Here is a 17,799-nt window from a genome sequence, read left to right as displayed (position 1 = left end):
GAATAAGCGGTCATGAAAATGGATGAATGGATATATATAAATTTCAGCACACATTTTCTCTATCGAGGTCTCCTTTCCACTGCACACTACTGTCATGTCCTTGTGATTAACTGGAATCTATCTGAGAATAACTGATCATGGCATTTTTTTAAAATGACGTCACACGTTAGGGTCGTGTTTCAGTTTTATTTTATGAAATTATTATACGAAAGCACGATTTACTTTGCAGACAATTATGAGTGACGCTGAAAGATCGTAGAGGTCTTAGCTCTCGGAAGTAGTATTGCTAATTGTTAATACGGTGAAAAGAAAAAAAACTTAAAATTATATAATTAGTAGCCTCCAGTAAGGAAAGAAAAGCTTCAGGAGAGAAAAGACTTTGCGTTGGCCGGGAATCGAACCCGGGTCAACTGCTTGGAAGGCAGCTATGCTAACCACTATACCACCAACGCGTTGTTGCAACATCAATCAGTTGTACAATATATCATAACTTAATAATTAACGTGACAAGCTTACATCAGTGACATTTATCTAAGTTTCGGGCATGATTCGAATCCCTTCTTCCAAAAGACGAAACTTCCCGCGATTTAATCGTGTTTTAATTTGGTCACGAATGCAAGATATTATTAAGTTTGTCAACGCCACGGTATTTTTTTATTTTTGAAAGATATATCCAAAGCTGTTTCAAACAATTCGGGTACAACTGACATGAAACATTATACAGTGCTGAGATTAAAATAAAAAATAAAAATTAAGAAAAAAAAATACGGAACACACTAATGCTATTGTACATACATGGGCCACTTATAATTGTTATTGTTGTTTGAACTTGCACTACTTTTAATTTGATTTGTATGTACATTGCTGATCGTGCACGTTGTTCAATAGAACAAAAAACAAAAAAAACATACATGGGCCACTGATCAGTGACATGGGCTTGCTAAATCATTGCCAGTCAACATTTTGATATTTATTACAACAAATTTAAAGTAAATGAATAAAGACACACAAAATGATTCAAATTGTGGATTTGCTACGAATATGGATATTTTTTTTTTTAATTCTGATGTACTGTATTTGTTGTGTAACAATCAGGCTGGTCTTCACTTATAATCAGGCGCGCTATGGGCGACTATTTGTTTGTGCGTTAGTAGATGATGGTGGTGCGTTGGCAGTTTCGTTAGTATGTTTCTCATGCAGATGTTTCATGTAGATATAAATGTTTTAGGTTTTTCTAGTTAACGTGCACTCGGACGGTTAATTGTGCTCCAATTTGAGAATGGTTTTATTTTGCCACGTCATAGAAGTGCATTGGCTTTCCACAAAGTGAGCAAGTTATCATTGATAACGTGGCGTCTCTTGTACATAACATTGTTTGTAATTCAGCGGAGTAACGAAAGAGGCGATGAGGAAAGGTTCGTGCCGTCGTGTAAAATTGTTTCTGGCAATCAGACGTTGTTTTCCCTAATTTGATAGCAATTGCTCGCGTTTTATTCACTGCGTGTGCTTTTGGTTACATCTTCTAGTAAACGTGGTCATCCTTGTGCTACTTGCTGTGGCTTTCCTGATTATAATTCAACGCAATCTCCTCAGCCTCAGTGACTTTTTACACAAAGAAATAACACGTAAGTATTTTTCCTTTACTAGCATTTATACCATAACCTTCATATCCATCTAAGGTCCATATGTCCTACTGACCTCTTTGTCCTCAGCACTAGTAGAAGGACTGCGTCTTTGTCTTTTCCACCATCAGTACCTACCATTTTTTGCCAACTTAAACAATCTTAAAAACTAGACTAAACTAGCAATATATAGTTGTCATACTGTTGTGTAGCAATGTCGTGCAGCACTGGCATAGATGCCTTTCTGTCCTGCACACAAGTACGAAGTGAAAATCCCTCATCTCCTACAGATTCTGGGGCCATCCTTCCCTTTGAGGCGGAATTGCCTCCAGGCCTTCGGGTGGATTTGGAGAGACAAGGGGACGAGATCCCCGTGGTCATGACTGCTGCTGAGGAAAGGCTTGGTGCTGCCGTGGCCGCCATGCACAGCATCTACCAGAACACTAAAGCCAACGTTGTCTTCACAATTGTCACCATGAATGACACCGCTGATCACCTAAAGTAAGACCGTTAACGTATCCTATCAGGCTAGTTTTAATATGTCACGGAATAAAATATGTCCAGTGTTCTTGTCTTGAGGCATTAAACCAACACAAAAAGGTGGACACACTCATAGGCTTTAGATATTATCAAACTGTGTTGATCCACAGGACGTGGTTGAGTGTGCCAAGGCTAAAAAGCATCAAATATAAAATGGTTCTTTTCAAACCTGAGCTGCTGGTTGGCAAGATAGCAAAAAATCCCGAGACGATGGATGCTACAAAACCGGTGAGACAACGTTTTGTACATTTAGCGCACTGAGCATGTTGACTTTAAGTTTATTACATGCAAACCGTTTTTCAGCTGACCTTTGCCAGATATTATCTGCCTTTATACCTGCCTGAGGTGGAGAAAGCCATCTATTTGGATGATGATATTATTGTGCAAGGTAAGAATAGATACTCAGCATTTTTTTTCATAATCTATATTATAGGCCTATTTTATTGACGGGAAAAACATTATTTTCATTTTGGTATCAGGGGATATTAAAGAGCTTTATGAAACAAGTTTAAAACCTGGACATGCAGCAGCCTTCTCTGATGACTGTGAGTCGGCATCTGCGAAGGGGATTGTTCGAGGGGCCGGAACTCAGGTGAGAATCTCTCCCATTCGACATCAATAATGATAAAAATAATATTTTTGTGCAATCTCATGGAATCTTGTTTTAATATTGATGCTTTGAGACGCCAACATTGCCAGTTAAAATTTTATTGTACCCTTGTTAATGTTAAAAACATATATTTTTCCCAATAGAATAACTACATAGGGTTCCTGGACTTTAAAAAGGAGGCTATTAAACAACTAGGCATGAGAGCCAACACATGCTCATTCAACCCAGGAGTCATTGTTGCCAACCTGACTGAGTGGAAGAACATGAACATTACCGGCCAGCTGGAGCACTGGATGGAGTTGAACACGCGGTTAGTTGCTCACACTGCACAAATATGGCCGTCGTTAATATTTCTTCCCATTGAACGTGAATGCATTGCTCGTCTTTCCCAGGGCCGATCTGTACAGCAAGACATTAGCTGAGAGTATCACCACCCCCCCACTTCTCATCGTTTTTTACAAGCGTCACTCAGCGCTTGACCCCATGTGGCACGTGCGCCACCTTGGTAAGTACAGTGAAGACCCTACAGTGTATGCTGGATACAACTTGTGTGAACTTGTCTTTGCTGGAAATAATGTGCCAAGGTACAAATTCAGCATATCCCTGATACGACGCTAATGTTAGCATTTTAATAAGTACATTGACCTTTACTGAGAGACTTCTAATTATGTGTGCAAATGTTTGGCTACTCATAAAATAAAGTTTCATTCTTCTGCTACCTTTTTATGACAATGATTCTTAAGAGGCCACCAAAGGTAGTGATAAAGACCATTATTTTATTCTTATAATGTAGAGCAGTGGTTCTCAACCCTTTTTTCCAGTGATGTACTTCTTGTGAATTATTATTTTTTTCAGCCAAGTACCCCCCAGCCAGTGCAAAGCATTTTTGGTTGAAAACCAGAAATGACTTAAAATATTATTGCGTCATCATTGTCTTAAGTGTATACACAAAAAAATAGCACCATTAACTGCCCTCTTTTGGGGTCATAGTAAAGATATGTTCTCAAGAAGAATATCATGTAATTTTAAATAAAGTTTTGAAATGACTGACAGGTGGCCTATGACGGGTTGTGTCTAACCAGACTTTTTTTTTTAAATTTTTTTTTATCCCCCAGAATAGCCATTTTAAGAGTTTACATTTTTCTGAAATATTTGCATAATTTAATAATTGTTTTAAAAAGATTTTTGCATAAATGCTTTTTTTTTTAATTTATTTATTTTAAAACCTCACATACCCCCATTTGAGAACCACTGATCAAGACCAGTGTTTGTTACCTGGCAGGCTAGATTCAAGTACACTATTTACAATAGAGGACTAACATACTGTAAATTAGGGCCCAATCGGTTCAAGCTGAACACATTACAAAGGGGGAGGCAAAAATTTGGCCACTTTTCCATCTTTAGCAGTGTACTAAAGGACATATTGTAAAATAGTCCAATATTATGCCCGTAATGCTTATATAGGCTTTAAATATTAATATTACATTCTAGGCTAGCATTATATTCCTGGAACAGGCCCTACTGTAAAGGATGCTTAAACTTTTTTTTTTTTTTAAAGGTACTACTGGTGCTGGAAACCGCTACTCGCCACAGTTTGTCAAAGCAGCTAAACTCCTTCACTGGAACGGACACTACAAGCCTTGGGGGAGGACGTCCGCATTCACCGACGTGTGGGACAGGTGGTTCATTCCGGACCCCTTGGAAAAGTTTCATCCTGTGCGGAAACACGCGGCGGACAAATAAAACTGAAACGCTGTGAAATGCGGGCATCTAAGCAAGTCAGCCGACAGAAACCCGTCTCTCTCAGGACCAGAATATACACTAGGGAACAATTGTCAAGGATTACAATAGTACCACTGACAATTATTTTATTCATTCTACGGAGAATACCCTTTGAAACCATAGCAACATATTAAAAATGTACTAATGTCATCTGACATTCAGATGGCTGTCTCAGACTTAGTGTATTGAAAATATATTAGCCAACTGAAAATGAAGCAGCCCTGTGTTGTCAAACTTAGCTAAGGCCTGTTTTGCCAAATACAAACCCAACACTTAGAATAGTCTGTGCTAAAACGATGAACTATTCTTAGTTTAAAATGTTTTCGTTGAAAGGATTTTCATTGTTATAATGGTGAGAAAACATCTTGCCAAATTTATTTTGCATCATTTCAAAAAGCCACAAATGCTGTTAACTCAGTTCAATATTTCCTGTGGAAAAGTCATGTATTAGTCAAGTGTCTCAGTGTCAATTAAGTTGTACACATTTCTCCTACATGATGATCATCAACTAGCAATGACAACCTTGGATTGAACATGGTACAACATTAATTGTATTGGAATTGCAATTTCTCATGGCTCGCTGTTACAATGTGGTTTTCTCAAGGATATAATATGCAAACCACTGAGCAACCACTTGCACATATTGATTTTAATATTCTATTCCAGGCTGGTGTAAATCTATATTGAACATTAAATGTATTTTATACCATTATCTATTTTGAAAGTTTTTGGTGACAAAGACCATGTTATGCCTGTGGTGTGAAAGGTCGCTACAGTATGAAACATCTTGAAAAGCCTAATTAACTGCCCAACAGGTTTGAAGAAACTGATTTATTACATCAGTAGCATTTATGTACAAAATGTTCATGCATGTAGAGATGGTTTTAATTACATCATATGGGCCCTCACCATCAAATCTGAAATAATGGCATATGTACCATATTTTTCGGACTACAAGTCAAATCAAAGCGCACAAGTCCAGTCTGTCGAGCAGTACAGACAGTTCCCAACGTACCCAGTGTTGACAGTCGAAAACCTCAACTTCCGACGAAGTTTTTAAGTTTAAAATGACTTGCCTCAGCTAGAATCCTGTGCCACACTGGCCAAACTAAGACTCCTGGTCAGTTATTGCACCTTTAGTGCCGTACATTTTTGTTTATGTCACACATTCATTGCCTATACCACTCTCCTGCTTCCATGTCTTCTTTCTTTTGGCGGTTGGCAAATACGTAAAAAGTGTATGAACTGCCACTTTCTCTCACATGCTATAAACAAGGTGGCCGCCGCAAGCCCTGACTCCCAACTACTACTGTAATTTGGCTGTTGTAAATACTTTTGGTGCATTACCACTGGGGGACAGAAGGTGGCGGTAATGCAAATAGAATTAGGGGACGGTTACTTTTGGGAACCAGTCGTGCTCTGAATTTTTAGTGTATATACACACAAAAATATGGGTATATAAATCCAATTCTCTCAGCAGAAAGGTTGCCAGACCATTAATGAAAATGAATTATTCCTAGAGACCAAATGAGACATTGTTTTCACTTTTTTTTTTTTGATTAATACTATAATTGATGTAGCTTGTTATATAGCTGTGAAGTATCTTTATTTTGTATTAACATTTAGAATACCATCTTTTGATACGTTTACCTTCTGTGACAATTTGTTGAAGTGGTTGATATTAAAATGTGACTTCATATTTGTCTATGAACAGTCCCCATCTATGAATTGTCTTTTTGTGTGTGTGTGTGTGTCTATCAATCATCTGGGTACCGGGGGAGAAGAGCTTTCGGATCTAAATATAGAAGCACATGAATCTCTCTCTCTTTTTTTTTTTTTATGTATCCATGTCTTATTTTTCTATTTTTATGTGCAGCACTTTGGCTTCCCCTGTGGATCTCTATGTGCTATACAAATAAAAGTTGATTGATGTACAGTGAGTGGATGTTTTGCATGTTAGTAAATGAAGGCAGTCACCACCTGACCCCATGGAATCAGGCACAAGTTCATTTAAAGTAAGTGTTGAAGTCATAGGCGTCATCTGTTTCCACTGTGGAGGAGGTGACGTCCTTGGGCACCGACGTGAACTGGGCATGATTTGTTTTTTCTATAAAAGACAATATATAAAGGTCCTCAAATGGGTGTTCAACATTTTTATTTTATGTAAGGAATTGGAAACAAATGTACCTTCAGGCGAAACTTCCTCTGGTTCATCTGCATTTATCTCATCGGCTATTTGTTCAGGCTGTGAGGAAAAACAAAATTAATAGAAAGACCAGCAGAATTCTTTCATTCGAAGTTTGTTCACCAGCAGGATCAGAGTTGGATTAGAAGTCTTCATGAGTGAATTAAGACTTGCGATTTTGTCCTCATTTCCATGCTAAGGTGAAACGTCTAAAATGAAGTCAAGTGACGATAAGGAGTACCTCTTTGTTCTCCGCCTCCACCATCTTGTCCTCTTCCTCCTCTATGGCTTTAATGTCAACTTTTTCTTGAGGGATTTCACTGACCAGCAGCAGACCTTTAGTGGGACCGCTCGACATGAAGCTAATACTGCTGGACGGGGTTGGGAATTTTACACCTTCAGACAGGAAAATTGTCATTATATAACATTATAAAGTAGAGTTACTCAAACATGTATGCTAACCACATACATCTCAGAGTATTCTCATTGCCCGTTTGCAGGTGCTTGCGATCCAGGCTGCTCCACATCTGCGTGATCACGGCGTCCGTCACGTAGGCAGGGAGGCCGTGTTTGTCTGTGGCCTTGCAGTGGTAGCTCATCTTGGCCCTGGGAGAAAAATCAAAACGTGGACCGATGTGAGGATGCACTCCCATGGCTCACGCAAGTACATCTGTCAGCCTGGCACAGTGTTTGGATCAGAGTTGGATTAACAGTCTTCATTGTGAAATCTGTTGAAGTCATTTTTGTCCTCATTTCCACACTGATTGTCACTGGCTGGCCAACAAGGTTAAAAAGCTCACCCTGCCCAATCATCCAGAAACGTCGAAGCGGCCTGCGCCGTATTCACCGCTCCACCCTTTTGCAAGAAGCCACGCTTTTTGGCAAATAAAGTTAGAAACTCTGCATAGTTTCTGTAGTCAGAAATGTTGTACTGCAGAAGGATCTGAAACGATGAGAACAAAATGGTCTGAGATGACTTCAAAATGGCAGGATTGCACCCATTGGATAGTACCTGAGTCTTGTTGCATTGTTTGAGCAAAGTCCTGACAGCCTCCAGCACGTTCTCCTCACCATCCTCCACTTGCAGGCTCCTCAGAGCCATGGCGGCTGCCGGGTTGGTCGGACACGCCAGGATTCCCGGACTATCGACCAGATTCACATTCTGTGAGATTTGCACCTCCTGCATGGATCTAAAAGAAAAACACCAACACTTGACAATGAAGGTTCCTAATGCATACTAGAAAGCAGTTACTCGCATCGCAGTATTTCTTCAACACTACTCAATCGATTGTGCCAATAACTCACTTTGTGATGCCTCTCTTCATGCCAGTAATACATGCAGGACTTCCCTTCAGATGATTGATCAGGCTGCTCTTACCCACATTGGGAAAGCCTGGATGGAAATAACGTGTAATATTAAAATTGTACAACATGTTTCGCTTTTAGCATTGTTTATTTATGACTTTTTTTTTTTTTTTTTAACTATAGAGTGTCATTTAAAGAGGAAGTCAACTTTAAACATTTCTTGAAAATAATGTTATATATGACTGTATCACTAGTTAGCATTCCCACGTTGTGATTTATATGCTCCATACTTTTTGCCATGTAACAACTCCCACATAATACGTCCAATTTACATTGTTCAAATTTCAACTAGCTTAAAAAATTCACACCTCCCGGGGTATATACACCGTCTGATTCCACATTACTTACAGTATTTGCACAATTTAACACTTAATATAAACTTTTCCCCCATTCATTTTCAATAGGACAAACATTGAACTTCTTCTAAGTATCACTTTCTACGCCCACTACCATTATAAACTTATCATTACCAGGTGTCTTGATACTGCTCAGTTGGTAAAGCCCATTGTCAAGTTACCAGGTTATCATTTCATAATTTATCTCTCAATTTACTTCATAAGCATTCCACATGCATTAAAATCTTAGCATTCCGCTTTCCCACACAATCTCTCCAGAATTGTACTTGGTCTAGTTTAATAATAACATTCTGATTAATATTACATTTAATATTTCATATTACAATATGAGTTATGAAGACAATTCCAGTCGATTTTTATCCATCTCAGTCTGCTGAAGATGACATCACACTTGTTCAGGTCTCAGGTAACAACCAATCTCAGCTCAGCTTCAGAAAACAGCTGAGCTGTGATTGGTTGTTGCCTGAGCCATGAGCAACTGTGATGCCATTTTCACGCGACATAAAGTGGCAAAATGGCCACCTTCTGATATTGGTAGAAACTTGCTGGGTTTTGCTGCTTAACGCATATTCCACAAACACATTAACCAGAACACCGTATTTAGACTAGTGCATAGAACATAATATTGTCTTTTTTTCTTTTCTTTTTTTTTTTGTTGGTTGACTTCCTCTTTAAACCATTGCCTGTACAGTTAGGAGAAGTTGCACTTAATTCCTGTGGGATCAAAATCTGTGGAAAAGATTGTTTGACCTAACAGGTTCCATTATCCAACTTTATGCTCAATGAATAAGCCATGTTTGCAAATTAATGTGAAATGTTATGTCAGGAGTGGGATGGGGGATCTCGTTACCAACTATGCCCACTCGGAGACGAGAGTTGCCCTCCTTGTTCGCGGCGTAACGTGTAAGCAGCTCGGTGAGAAGTGTGCTTCCAAAGCAGGCACCTCCTCTGGATTTGTCAAAGACTTCAATGGAGGGCACGATCCTGCCTCTCCTCTTCTTCTTCTTTAAAACATAAAACAAAGGGGAGGGATCACACCACATATTAAAAATAAATCTAAAAATAAATAAAACAATGGACAATCTCACTTCACACACTTGTTCACAAACGCACAAATTCAGGTCAGCACACAGCTGAGCGACTTCGTTGAGTGGTTTGATTGTTAATATCGGAGGTTGTAACCAGTTAGGAACAGCACCACACAAGCTGCTCAACCTTCTCAGACCTCCATGGAAATTCAATGCAAATTATTCTGCTATAATCTAAATTAAATATATTTTCAACAGGTCACGTAATTTAGGTAAGTTGAACTGAAACAAAAAAATATTTACAATTAAACACCATATTTTTTTTCCATCAGTGTTATTAGGGGTGGCCACACACTTCCAACTCAGATGTATGGGGGGGGGGTAAATAATCAAGACTTGCACTTAATAATTTTAATTTTATTTTATTTATTTATTTATTTTTAACCAGTTTTCCAATAATTTTTTTCCCACCATTTCCCATGGAAAACAGCAGCGTTTTTTTTTTTCCCCCCAAAGATTTTTTTTTGGATTATTTATTTAAAAAAATCTACACCAGTCTGTCAAAATATTTCTTTACATGAAACTGGTCCATGGTGGAGATTGGTGACCGCAGCACTACAGAACTGAGCCAAATAAGATGATCACGCAGTTTCATAAAATTAATTCTCAGTGAGGAGGGTGAGCTTTGAAGAAAATGAGACGCAAGCACCAACCTTAGGGGATCCTTTAAGAACCAGACCAAAACTGTAATATCACACCAAATGACATACATGGATTACTGTTCATGCATTATGCCTCATACCGATTTTCCACATTGAGTATGTGCTGACGCTTTGAAGGCCACAACTGGAAACTCCTGCTGTAGTCGTTGCATCCACTGCTCCACATTTGCTCTTGGTACCAAATCTACGACAGAATACAAACAGACCACTCAATTTTACATCAAACAATGTGAGCACATATAAAGTAACAAGGTAATAGTGTCTTGCGCATGTACCTATTTTGTTTAAAACAAAAAGTAGTTTCTTGTTGCCCCCCTTCTGGAGTACCAACTCTTCCAGTTGGGGACACCTGCAGCCCATCGGATCACGAGCATCCAGCACTTCTAATACAACGTCAGACGCATCAATGACCTGGACAGTGGAAAATGATCTGATGAGTTCAATGAACAGCACTGGAAAACACTAACCACCAGGATGTGCTGTTACCTTGTTCAGTTCAGCACACTGAAACCTTTTAGTGTTCCTTTCTGCTGCATTCTTTCTCTCTGGATGCTGAACAGTCTTTTCCTGCAATATAGTGAACAACAGTTATATTTAATGAAAACATTGATATTATATCTGAGTCCAAATTGTGTTTTGTTACCTCACGCGCTTTTTTGGCTTTTGGTTCTTTTTCTTTACTTCCAGACTCCTTTTCCTGTTTCCGCTTCTTAGCACGTGCTTCTTTCGCTACTTGTTTTTGTCTCTCTTTTTCCTCCTCAATCTAAGATCACAGTGCGTGGCAGAATTATTGACACTGTTTAAGGCTCTTCCGCCATCATTGCCATGGCAGATAGGGGAGGTAAGCGGTTTCAGCATGCATTTGACATCCTACTTTGTCCCTAGTATGACAATTCATCACACTAGTAATAGTAGTAAGATATTGAATGAATGATAAGACGGCTTTCCATATACAAACCTGCAGTCTCCTCTGCTCGGCCTCCCGCAAGACTTCCTCTTTAAACGGAGCACTACTTGGCACTCCTGGATCTTTCTTGGGTCGTTTGCTAATTCCTTTCTTCTTGGCCTCCTTTCTTAACTTTCTGTTGTGCTCTCGGACCTAGACAAAGGAACACCATTACAGAAAAATACGTGCATAAAACCACACAAATTGTGCGGGCTCTTCTAATAACGCAAAAGATCATCATCTTACCTTCTTTTGGATTTTATACCGTTTAGCACATGATACTCGCTTGCTGGCTTTCCTTAGCTCTGAAAAAACGAGAATTTGAGAAAAAGATTTCAATCAGCCGGCATACGTACATTATTATCAGTAGCGATAAAATATATTGTAAAGTTGTGAATCTTCATTTAAAGTGACTAAAGTGTCGACTTACTTGGTCGTTTCATCTTGAACTAGCATCGATCGCTGGAAGTGCTAAACTCGTCGCTCACACCATATGCACTCACACGTGGAGGGCAAATCACACGACGTCATTTCCGCTACAATCAGCCCAATTTAATTTTATACCGCCACCTGTCGATCAGAAGTTTCATCACAATTACGAAAGTCACACTGAACTTTATACAGGGCCAACAGTAAAGCAAATCATTTATCCACTTTCTATACCTCCTACATTTTCCCGGGTCAAGAGAGAATGCCAGAAAGAAATGTGAATTCATTATATACAGACTAGGCACACAATTGTAGAAATCCTCATGGATATCATACAGAATACAGTTTGTATCTTTGCGAACATTAATTTTCAAGGATGATCAACATAAACCAAGAAAGCTGTTTGTTTGGCCTCTTATTAAGGGCGGAGTTCAAAACCTGCAGCAAGGTTAAGGACCACAAGTGAGGTTACAACATTGAGGTCAGGTTATATTTAGGAAATAAGTCGTTTGTTGCAGTTGGTGCATTTTTTCCCAACACTGATTGGTTTTGCAAAATAACAGGAATCATTTCAACATCAGCTACAGTAAACAAAACAAAACAAAACAAAACAAAACAAAACAAAACAAAACAAAACAAAACAAAACAAAACAAAACAAAACAAAACAAACAAAACAAAACAAAACAAAACAAAACAAAACAAAACAAAACAAAACAAAACAAAACAAAACAAAACAAAACAAAACAAAACGTAGAATTTTTATATAATAAACAAATTTAGTAGCCTAATTGGCCAAAATATAGACTAGAGGAAACAATGGGCGATTGTCACGTGACTAGCTACTCATCTTGGTTTCTTTTGGATGGTGGCGAGCGAGCGATCCTCCGAGCAGTCCAGGACGATGACCAAACTGCAGTTTTTGAACGTCTTCTTGACCGAGCGGCTCATGCTGGCTGCGCAGGAGATCTACAAGTCTGTGGAGGACACAATTTTGGAGTACCAGGAGGAAATCGCCATTCGGGAACGGGAGAACGACCATCTGAGACGCAGGCTGCGAGATGCTGGGATTGAAATATGGCCAGGTTAGCTCCACTAAAAGCGAACAATTTGCACGGTGCCTTTCTTAATCCAACTACATGATCGCTTTAACGTTGGGTGCTAGGGGTCAAAACACAGGGGGGGAAATAGAACTCACCTAAAAAAGAACACAAACACTCTTCACTAGTCAGCATTAGCTGCTAGTTGACATTAGCCGCTACTGTTGTTATGGAGCTGCTAGCACTTTAGCCACCTTTGTTCGTTAGCGAACATGCTAGCCGGTAAATAGTTCTGTGAAGTTTTCTACTGTGAAGGAATTTCCCCCAAATTTCAGTATAGCTGAAATGTTAATCTTTCACTTATCTTTAAGTTAAAACAAAAACTGCAGCGAGTTTCCAGCATTTTGGCTGCATCAGACCAATGTTTAAATTTTATATGAGTCAAAAAGTACATATACTTTTATCAATCAACAATATCAATGATCCTTATAAGGATGAATGATCATGATGATAGATAAGGATATTACCAGACCCAGAAATTATTAATAAATAAATAAAACAAAAAATATTCTTTATTGTTATTTACTATTACAATATCCACAATTTGACTATTATCAACAATTTATCTATAATTTAGTGCATATATTATGAAAAGCTTTTTACAATGGTTGCACCAGATGATTGTTGATCGTATATTTTCATTCATATATCCTTTATTAAAACAGCTTATCCTCATTATAACTTTTAGCGATCTAAAGTAAAACAAGCTAGGCAGCCACACAACTAAAATATCTAAAACATATATATTTGTTTGACAAAATTAACATTTTTTTAATATAGTTGTATAGCTGCTCTCATATGTTCTTGACTGTCTTGTGAATGAAACAAACTCATGTTTTGTGTTGTTTTTTTAAATGATTTTCAAAATAAAAGTCAAAAATTGTTTATTTGTTTTTGGTCGCACCACATGATAATTCATAAAATTTCTAAGTCAGTGACCCATAAGTTAACTCGGGGCTCTGCTGATTTTGCTCTCAGACCGTCCATCATTGGCGTTGCTGGAAGAGGAGGATGGCGAGCATCCACGACGCGAGTGGAGTCCCAGCATGGGGCATGAAGAGCGCATTCCAATCCAAATCAAGGATAAGCGAGATCTCCGAGCCAACCAAGGAGAGCTCCATAACCATGCATCTTGCAGCACTTCAGAAAACATGTTCGCACCTGCGCGTGTCGCAAATGAGTACGTGCAGGATGGCCCTCACACGTCCTCCCTGCCACAGAGTCGAGGCGTGGAGAACCGGGAGCAGGATCCTGCCTCTCGGGGCTCCTCGAGTCATGTGAAGGCGGAGAGTGGCGGCAGCCACAGGGGCCCCGTTTCCTCCAACAGCGGGGGGCAGCCCCTGGCGCCAGTGAACCCAAACTGCGCCAATGAGAACAACATTGACATCACCGGAGTGGAGAATGGAGGACAGATGGTTGGCGCGAAGGGAAACGCAGCCGTGGCAAACAGGGGACAGGCCTCTCATATGCGCAATCAAGGAGCCAACGCCGTGGAGTGCCCCCATCAGAAATCCCCCCTTCAAGGACACATGTCATCCTTCTGCTGCAAGGTTTGTGGCGAGGCGTTCAGTCACGTCGGCCACTTGCACGTGCACGTGCAGGTGCATACGCGGGAGAAACCGTACCGCTGCGGCGTTTGCGGGAAGTGCTGCAGCTCCTCGGGCCGACTGCAGGAGCACCAGCGCAGCCACACTGGAGAAAAACCCTTCCGCTGCCAGATTTGTGGCAAGGGCTTCACCCAGATGGCTCACCTCAAAGTGCATATGAGGATCCACACGGGGGAGAAGCCGTACAGCTGCCCCGTTTGCGGGAAGTGCTTCAGCCGTTCTGACAAAATTAAAAGGCATCTCCAGACACATACCCGTGAAGGGACTTATTTTTCAGGGCAATGATGTACTGCTGATGTTGAACAGCCCTGTTTAGAAAAGACATTCATGTGATTTTTTTTGTTTTTTAACTAAAACAATTGCTGCCGTTTAGTAAGACCTTTGTACTGACTTAGAACTTGGGCATCTGTAAATGTTTTTATACATATAAAAAAAACAAAAAAAATCTACTCCATCCACGATCCCCCTCATTGATCTGATGTAACAAAATGTAAATAATGATTAAGTCTTTCATAAATGCCTTGATACTAGAAATAAAGAAAATTGACTACATTTCCTTGATCAATTTTGGGAAAATTAATGGTCAATGAAGCATTTAATGATTTATTAATAATAATAATAATTTCTCTAGGTGTGGGTATAACAATTCAAGAAATAAGGCACCTCATTGTTACACTGGCACAGAATCAGGTCAGAACTTTTAGGAAAGAGTGACTCTTCCTAAAACATAATTTAAAATGTGCCAATTACTGATTACCTATTCCCCCCATTCTATGTAATACTTTTTTTTTTTTTTTTTTTTTAAATCAAGGAAGTTTTGTCAAATAACCATCCCTAGATGAGACAATATAGATCAAAATGATCTAATTAACATCTGTTTCAATGTCACAGGACTGCAGCTATTGAATATATTTAGTATTGATTCTTCTTGATTATCCTTTCGATCAATAATTGAGTAATTGGGAAAAAAAAAATGATTTTGCATCATTAAAAAACATCCATCCATTTTCTTGACTGCTTATTCCTCACAAGGGTTCATTAAAAAAAACAATACACTACAAATTGTGCAAGTCAAGTTTATTTATATAACCCTTAATCACACTAGAGAAAAAAAGTCCTTTATAGGCCCACAGTTGACAAATATCGACATTTTGGTTCGAATGCATGTGAAATACAGGGCTTTTTTTTTTTTTTTTTGATCTATTTTTTTAATCACCATCCTACACTGTAGTATCTGTGACGTGTGTGAGTTTAAAAGGCGGGGCCTGGCCTGATGACTAATGTGTATGTTAGTGAATGAGTGTAGTTGGCTATTAGCTCAGGTTAGCTGGTCTGCACGTTGAGTTCTTAGGAATCAGTTGTGGCTGTTGCAGCTGATGTATGAACGTCTCATACTGTGTTAATTTTCTTACCATTTGTTCAATAAAAATTTGAAATTGCACCGAATTCACCATTTGTTTTATAATACATTTTAATTAGCAGTGGTAGGCCTCATTAAATTAGCTAAAAATATTTATGGAACCTTGTTTCGGTGATCGTAGATGTGCTGCTCACACAATCCACAATCAATTCTTACTAATTAACAAGATTGCTAATTAACAGATCATAATGTCAATTTCCATTTGTCTGGGCAATGAATTTTGATTGTTGGAAAAAAATACTAGATCTTGATTGTGGGTCACGATCCATTTATATGTAGTAAAACACACTGGCCACTTGGGGGGGCAGTTAGCATTTCAATGAGGGATTAGTCAAACTCAGCAGTCATCTTTTTCTGTTTGCCTGCCGTCTGCTTTCAACATGTGGAATAGTTAGTATTAGTATTCTGCAATGTGACGGTGTCACGATGAAGACAGGAAATGAAGCAGGATGCTTCAAGATGGCAAAAGACTCTCTTAATTGTGTTTGCTCAAACAGGGCCTCAATTTTGTGGGTGATTTGAATTCAATCCCGAAAAAAGAGCTGCACACTTAATCTATTTGTAATGTTGACCTTCCTATTTGGTACAAAAAAAGTACGTAAAAGTCAAACTTAACAGGACTAAAGAATATTAAATTGTACAGAGCAGAGCCCTGAATTCAATAACTGACAAAATAATTTTTTTTATTTTTATTTTTTAAATCTGGTTGTTTTGGAGATATTACATCGTTTGGGGTACTGAGTTCATTTTGAACACCCACTTAAGTTACCAAATTATCTTGCTTGCCCTGTAAAAGGTCTGTGTGGGTGCAGAATCCTTCATATTTGATTTTAGCCTTGTAATTCAGAAAGGTCAAAGCCTGCAGTGCTAGAAAGAGATGTGGTTTTGCACTAATTAAAGTTGCCATGCCGACTAATTGCAACATTAATCTCCTGTAAAGTATTACAGTATGAGGATTACATAAAATGAATAAGTCTTTAATGGGATTAGTTGACACACATTTTCTTTTTTTTCTTCTTTTTTTTCTTTTATCCACTAATGCCCCTTGGCTTCAGGAAAAAGGAAATGCTTGGATTTATTTATTTATTTTTTTAACTTCCAAGTAACCTGATTTGAAGAAGTAAAAACATCTTCCTCCCACCCCCTCTCCTGCATCTCTCTTCATCTGTCACATCCTCCTCTGCACTCACTCTATCTGCACCTTGACAATTTTCGTCTCTTGCCATTGTATATTTTAGTGACAATGACATCATCTTCTATTTTATCTCCTTATCATGTCATGTGTTTGATCTTCTTCTATTCAAGCAAACTGCCCCCTCATCCCTCACATGTACTTGTTTCACTAAATCACTAAAACCAAATGTGAAAGAAAGGTTGACAAAAGGTTCAAATGCAAACATTGTCTCATAGCATTGGATTTTATTGGTTCTCGGTTTAAAAGCTTTTACTGGTGGACTATGCGGAAGAAATGGGTTGGATTAAACTGTGGAAAGAGGTGGAAATGTCATTATACTCTGCTGGTATAACTTGTATTCTGGCCGATACTTTGATGTGACGTGATTCAAAGAATCGGAGAGGGGAATGAGAGTGAAAGACAAATGAGAAGTCTGAGTTGGAGTCTTGGTTCATTGGACACGGAGTTTAGTGGCGCTCATTAGGGCAGAATCTTCATAAAAGAGCGTACTCGCTAACAAGCCCGCAGCTTTGACCCAAGCGGGGCAACGAGGTTCACTGCAGCAGAAAGGCTTGGATGAATACTTTGACGCTTTGGACGTTCTGGTCTCCTCTCTTGTTTCCTTCCTAGAAGTCATCAGGGATAAATAGTGAAAATCAATTAAATAATATAACATTTACCTCTGACATTCAAAGTGCACACCTCTAATGGAGAGGCTTAACAACAGTTGAAAATCCCTGCAAAGTGAAATATACCACGAGGAAAAGTGTCGTTAACAAGCCCGCCAAATTTGAACGAGATAAAAACTAAATCCAAGCGTATAAAATGACACTGAGGCTTCAAAATCATGAGAAATCAAGCCGTTGTCTCTTTTTGATGCTGTGGGCGTGTCTGCTAAATGTCTTAACTGTCAAT

General features: G+C 38.9%; 3 protein-coding genes and 3 non-coding genes across 6 annotated transcripts; 2 read left to right on the top strand and 4 right to left on the bottom strand.

The window, feature by feature from the left end:
* Window positions 1–380: 380 nt before the first annotated feature.
* trnag-ucc (transfer RNA glycine (anticodon UCC)) lies at window positions 381–452 on the bottom strand. Its single transcript has one exon. It is a non-coding gene; the product is annotated as a tRNA-Gly (tRNA).
* Window positions 453–1,128: 676 nt separating this feature from the next.
* glt8d1 (glycosyltransferase 8 domain containing 1) lies at window positions 1,129–5,266 on the top strand. The gene is made up of 9 exons (XM_077529329.1): window positions 1,129–1,415; window positions 1,527–1,625; window positions 1,913–2,123; window positions 2,273–2,390; window positions 2,466–2,550; window positions 2,642–2,754; window positions 2,916–3,082; window positions 3,165–3,277; window positions 4,331–5,266. The coding sequence occupies exons 1-9, from the start codon at window positions 1,406–1,408 to the stop codon at window positions 4,513–4,515; spliced, it is 1,101 nt and encodes a 366-aa protein (XP_077385455.1). The 5' UTR covers window positions 1,129–1,405; the 3' UTR covers window positions 4,516–5,266.
* Window positions 5,267–5,370: 104 nt separating this feature from the next.
* On the bottom strand, window positions 5,371–11,754 carry gnl3 (G protein nucleolar 3). Its single transcript, XM_077529326.1, has 15 exons — window positions 11,587–11,754; window positions 11,403–11,461; window positions 11,169–11,309; window positions 10,854–10,973; window positions 10,697–10,777; window positions 10,486–10,621; window positions 10,291–10,394; window positions 9,311–9,464; window positions 8,045–8,132; window positions 7,752–7,929; window positions 7,540–7,682; window positions 7,209–7,345; window positions 6,981–7,135; window positions 6,742–6,799; window positions 5,371–6,661 (listed from the first exon to the last, which is right to left on the bottom strand). Exons 1-15 carry the CDS (start codon window positions 11,597–11,599, stop codon window positions 6,561–6,563), a joined length of 1,668 nt encoding a protein of 555 aa, XP_077385452.1. The 5' UTR covers window positions 11,600–11,754; the 3' UTR covers window positions 5,371–6,560.
* LOC144024593 (small nucleolar RNA SNORD19) lies at window positions 7,422–7,497 on the bottom strand. Its single transcript, XR_013284812.1, has one exon. It is a non-coding gene; the product is annotated as a small nucleolar RNA SNORD19 (small nucleolar RNA).
* On the bottom strand, window positions 9,555–9,690 carry LOC144024595 (small nucleolar RNA SNORA47). Its single transcript, XR_013284814.1, has one exon. It is a non-coding gene; the product is annotated as a small nucleolar RNA SNORA47 (small nucleolar RNA).
* A 674-nt stretch (window positions 11,755–12,428) lies between the features above and the next one.
* On the top strand, window positions 12,429–15,736 carry LOC144023651 (uncharacterized). The gene is made up of 2 exons (XM_077529327.1): window positions 12,429–12,668; window positions 13,662–15,736. The coding sequence occupies exons 1-2, from the start codon at window positions 12,449–12,451 to the stop codon at window positions 14,573–14,575; spliced, it is 1,134 nt and encodes a 377-aa protein (XP_077385453.1). The 5' UTR covers window positions 12,429–12,448; the 3' UTR covers window positions 14,576–15,736.
* Window positions 15,737–17,799: the final 2,063 nt, after the last annotated feature.

The sequence above is a fragment of the Festucalex cinctus genome, chromosome 8, assembly GCF_051991245.1.
Source record: "Festucalex cinctus isolate MCC-2025b chromosome 8, RoL_Fcin_1.0, whole genome shotgun sequence".
NCBI lineage: Eukaryota > Metazoa > Chordata > Actinopteri > Syngnathiformes > Syngnathidae > Festucalex > Festucalex cinctus.
This window is presented reverse-complemented; position numbering and strand designations above follow the sequence as displayed.

Bases quoted from the DNA above. Each gene is read 5' to 3' on its own strand.
- glt8d1 (XM_077529329.1), top strand. The intron at 2,124-2,272 runs GTAAGACCGTTA...GTTGATCCACAG, and splicing joins GACACCGCTGATCACCTAAA to GACGTGGTTGAGTGTGCCAA. The intron at 3,278-4,330 runs GTAAGTACAGTG...TTTTTTTTAAAG, and splicing joins GTGGCACGTGCGCCACCTTG to GTACTACTGGTGCTGGAAAC.
- gnl3 (XM_077529326.1), bottom strand. The intron at 10,622-10,696 runs GTAACAGCACAT...TCCACTGTCCAG, and splicing joins AGTGTGCTGAACTGAACAAG to GTCATTGATGCGTCTGACGT. The intron at 10,395-10,485 runs GTACATGCGCAA...ATTCTGTCGTAG, and splicing joins TTTTGTTTTAAACAAAATAG to ATTTGGTACCAAGAGCAAAT.
- LOC144023651 (XM_077529327.1), top strand. From the start codon at position 12,449: ATGGTGGCGAGCGAGCGATCCTCCGAGCAGTCCAGGACGATGACCAAA. The intron at 12,669-13,661 runs GTTAGCTCCACT...TTTTGCTCTCAG, and splicing joins TGGGATTGAAATATGGCCAG to ACCGTCCATCATTGGCGTTG.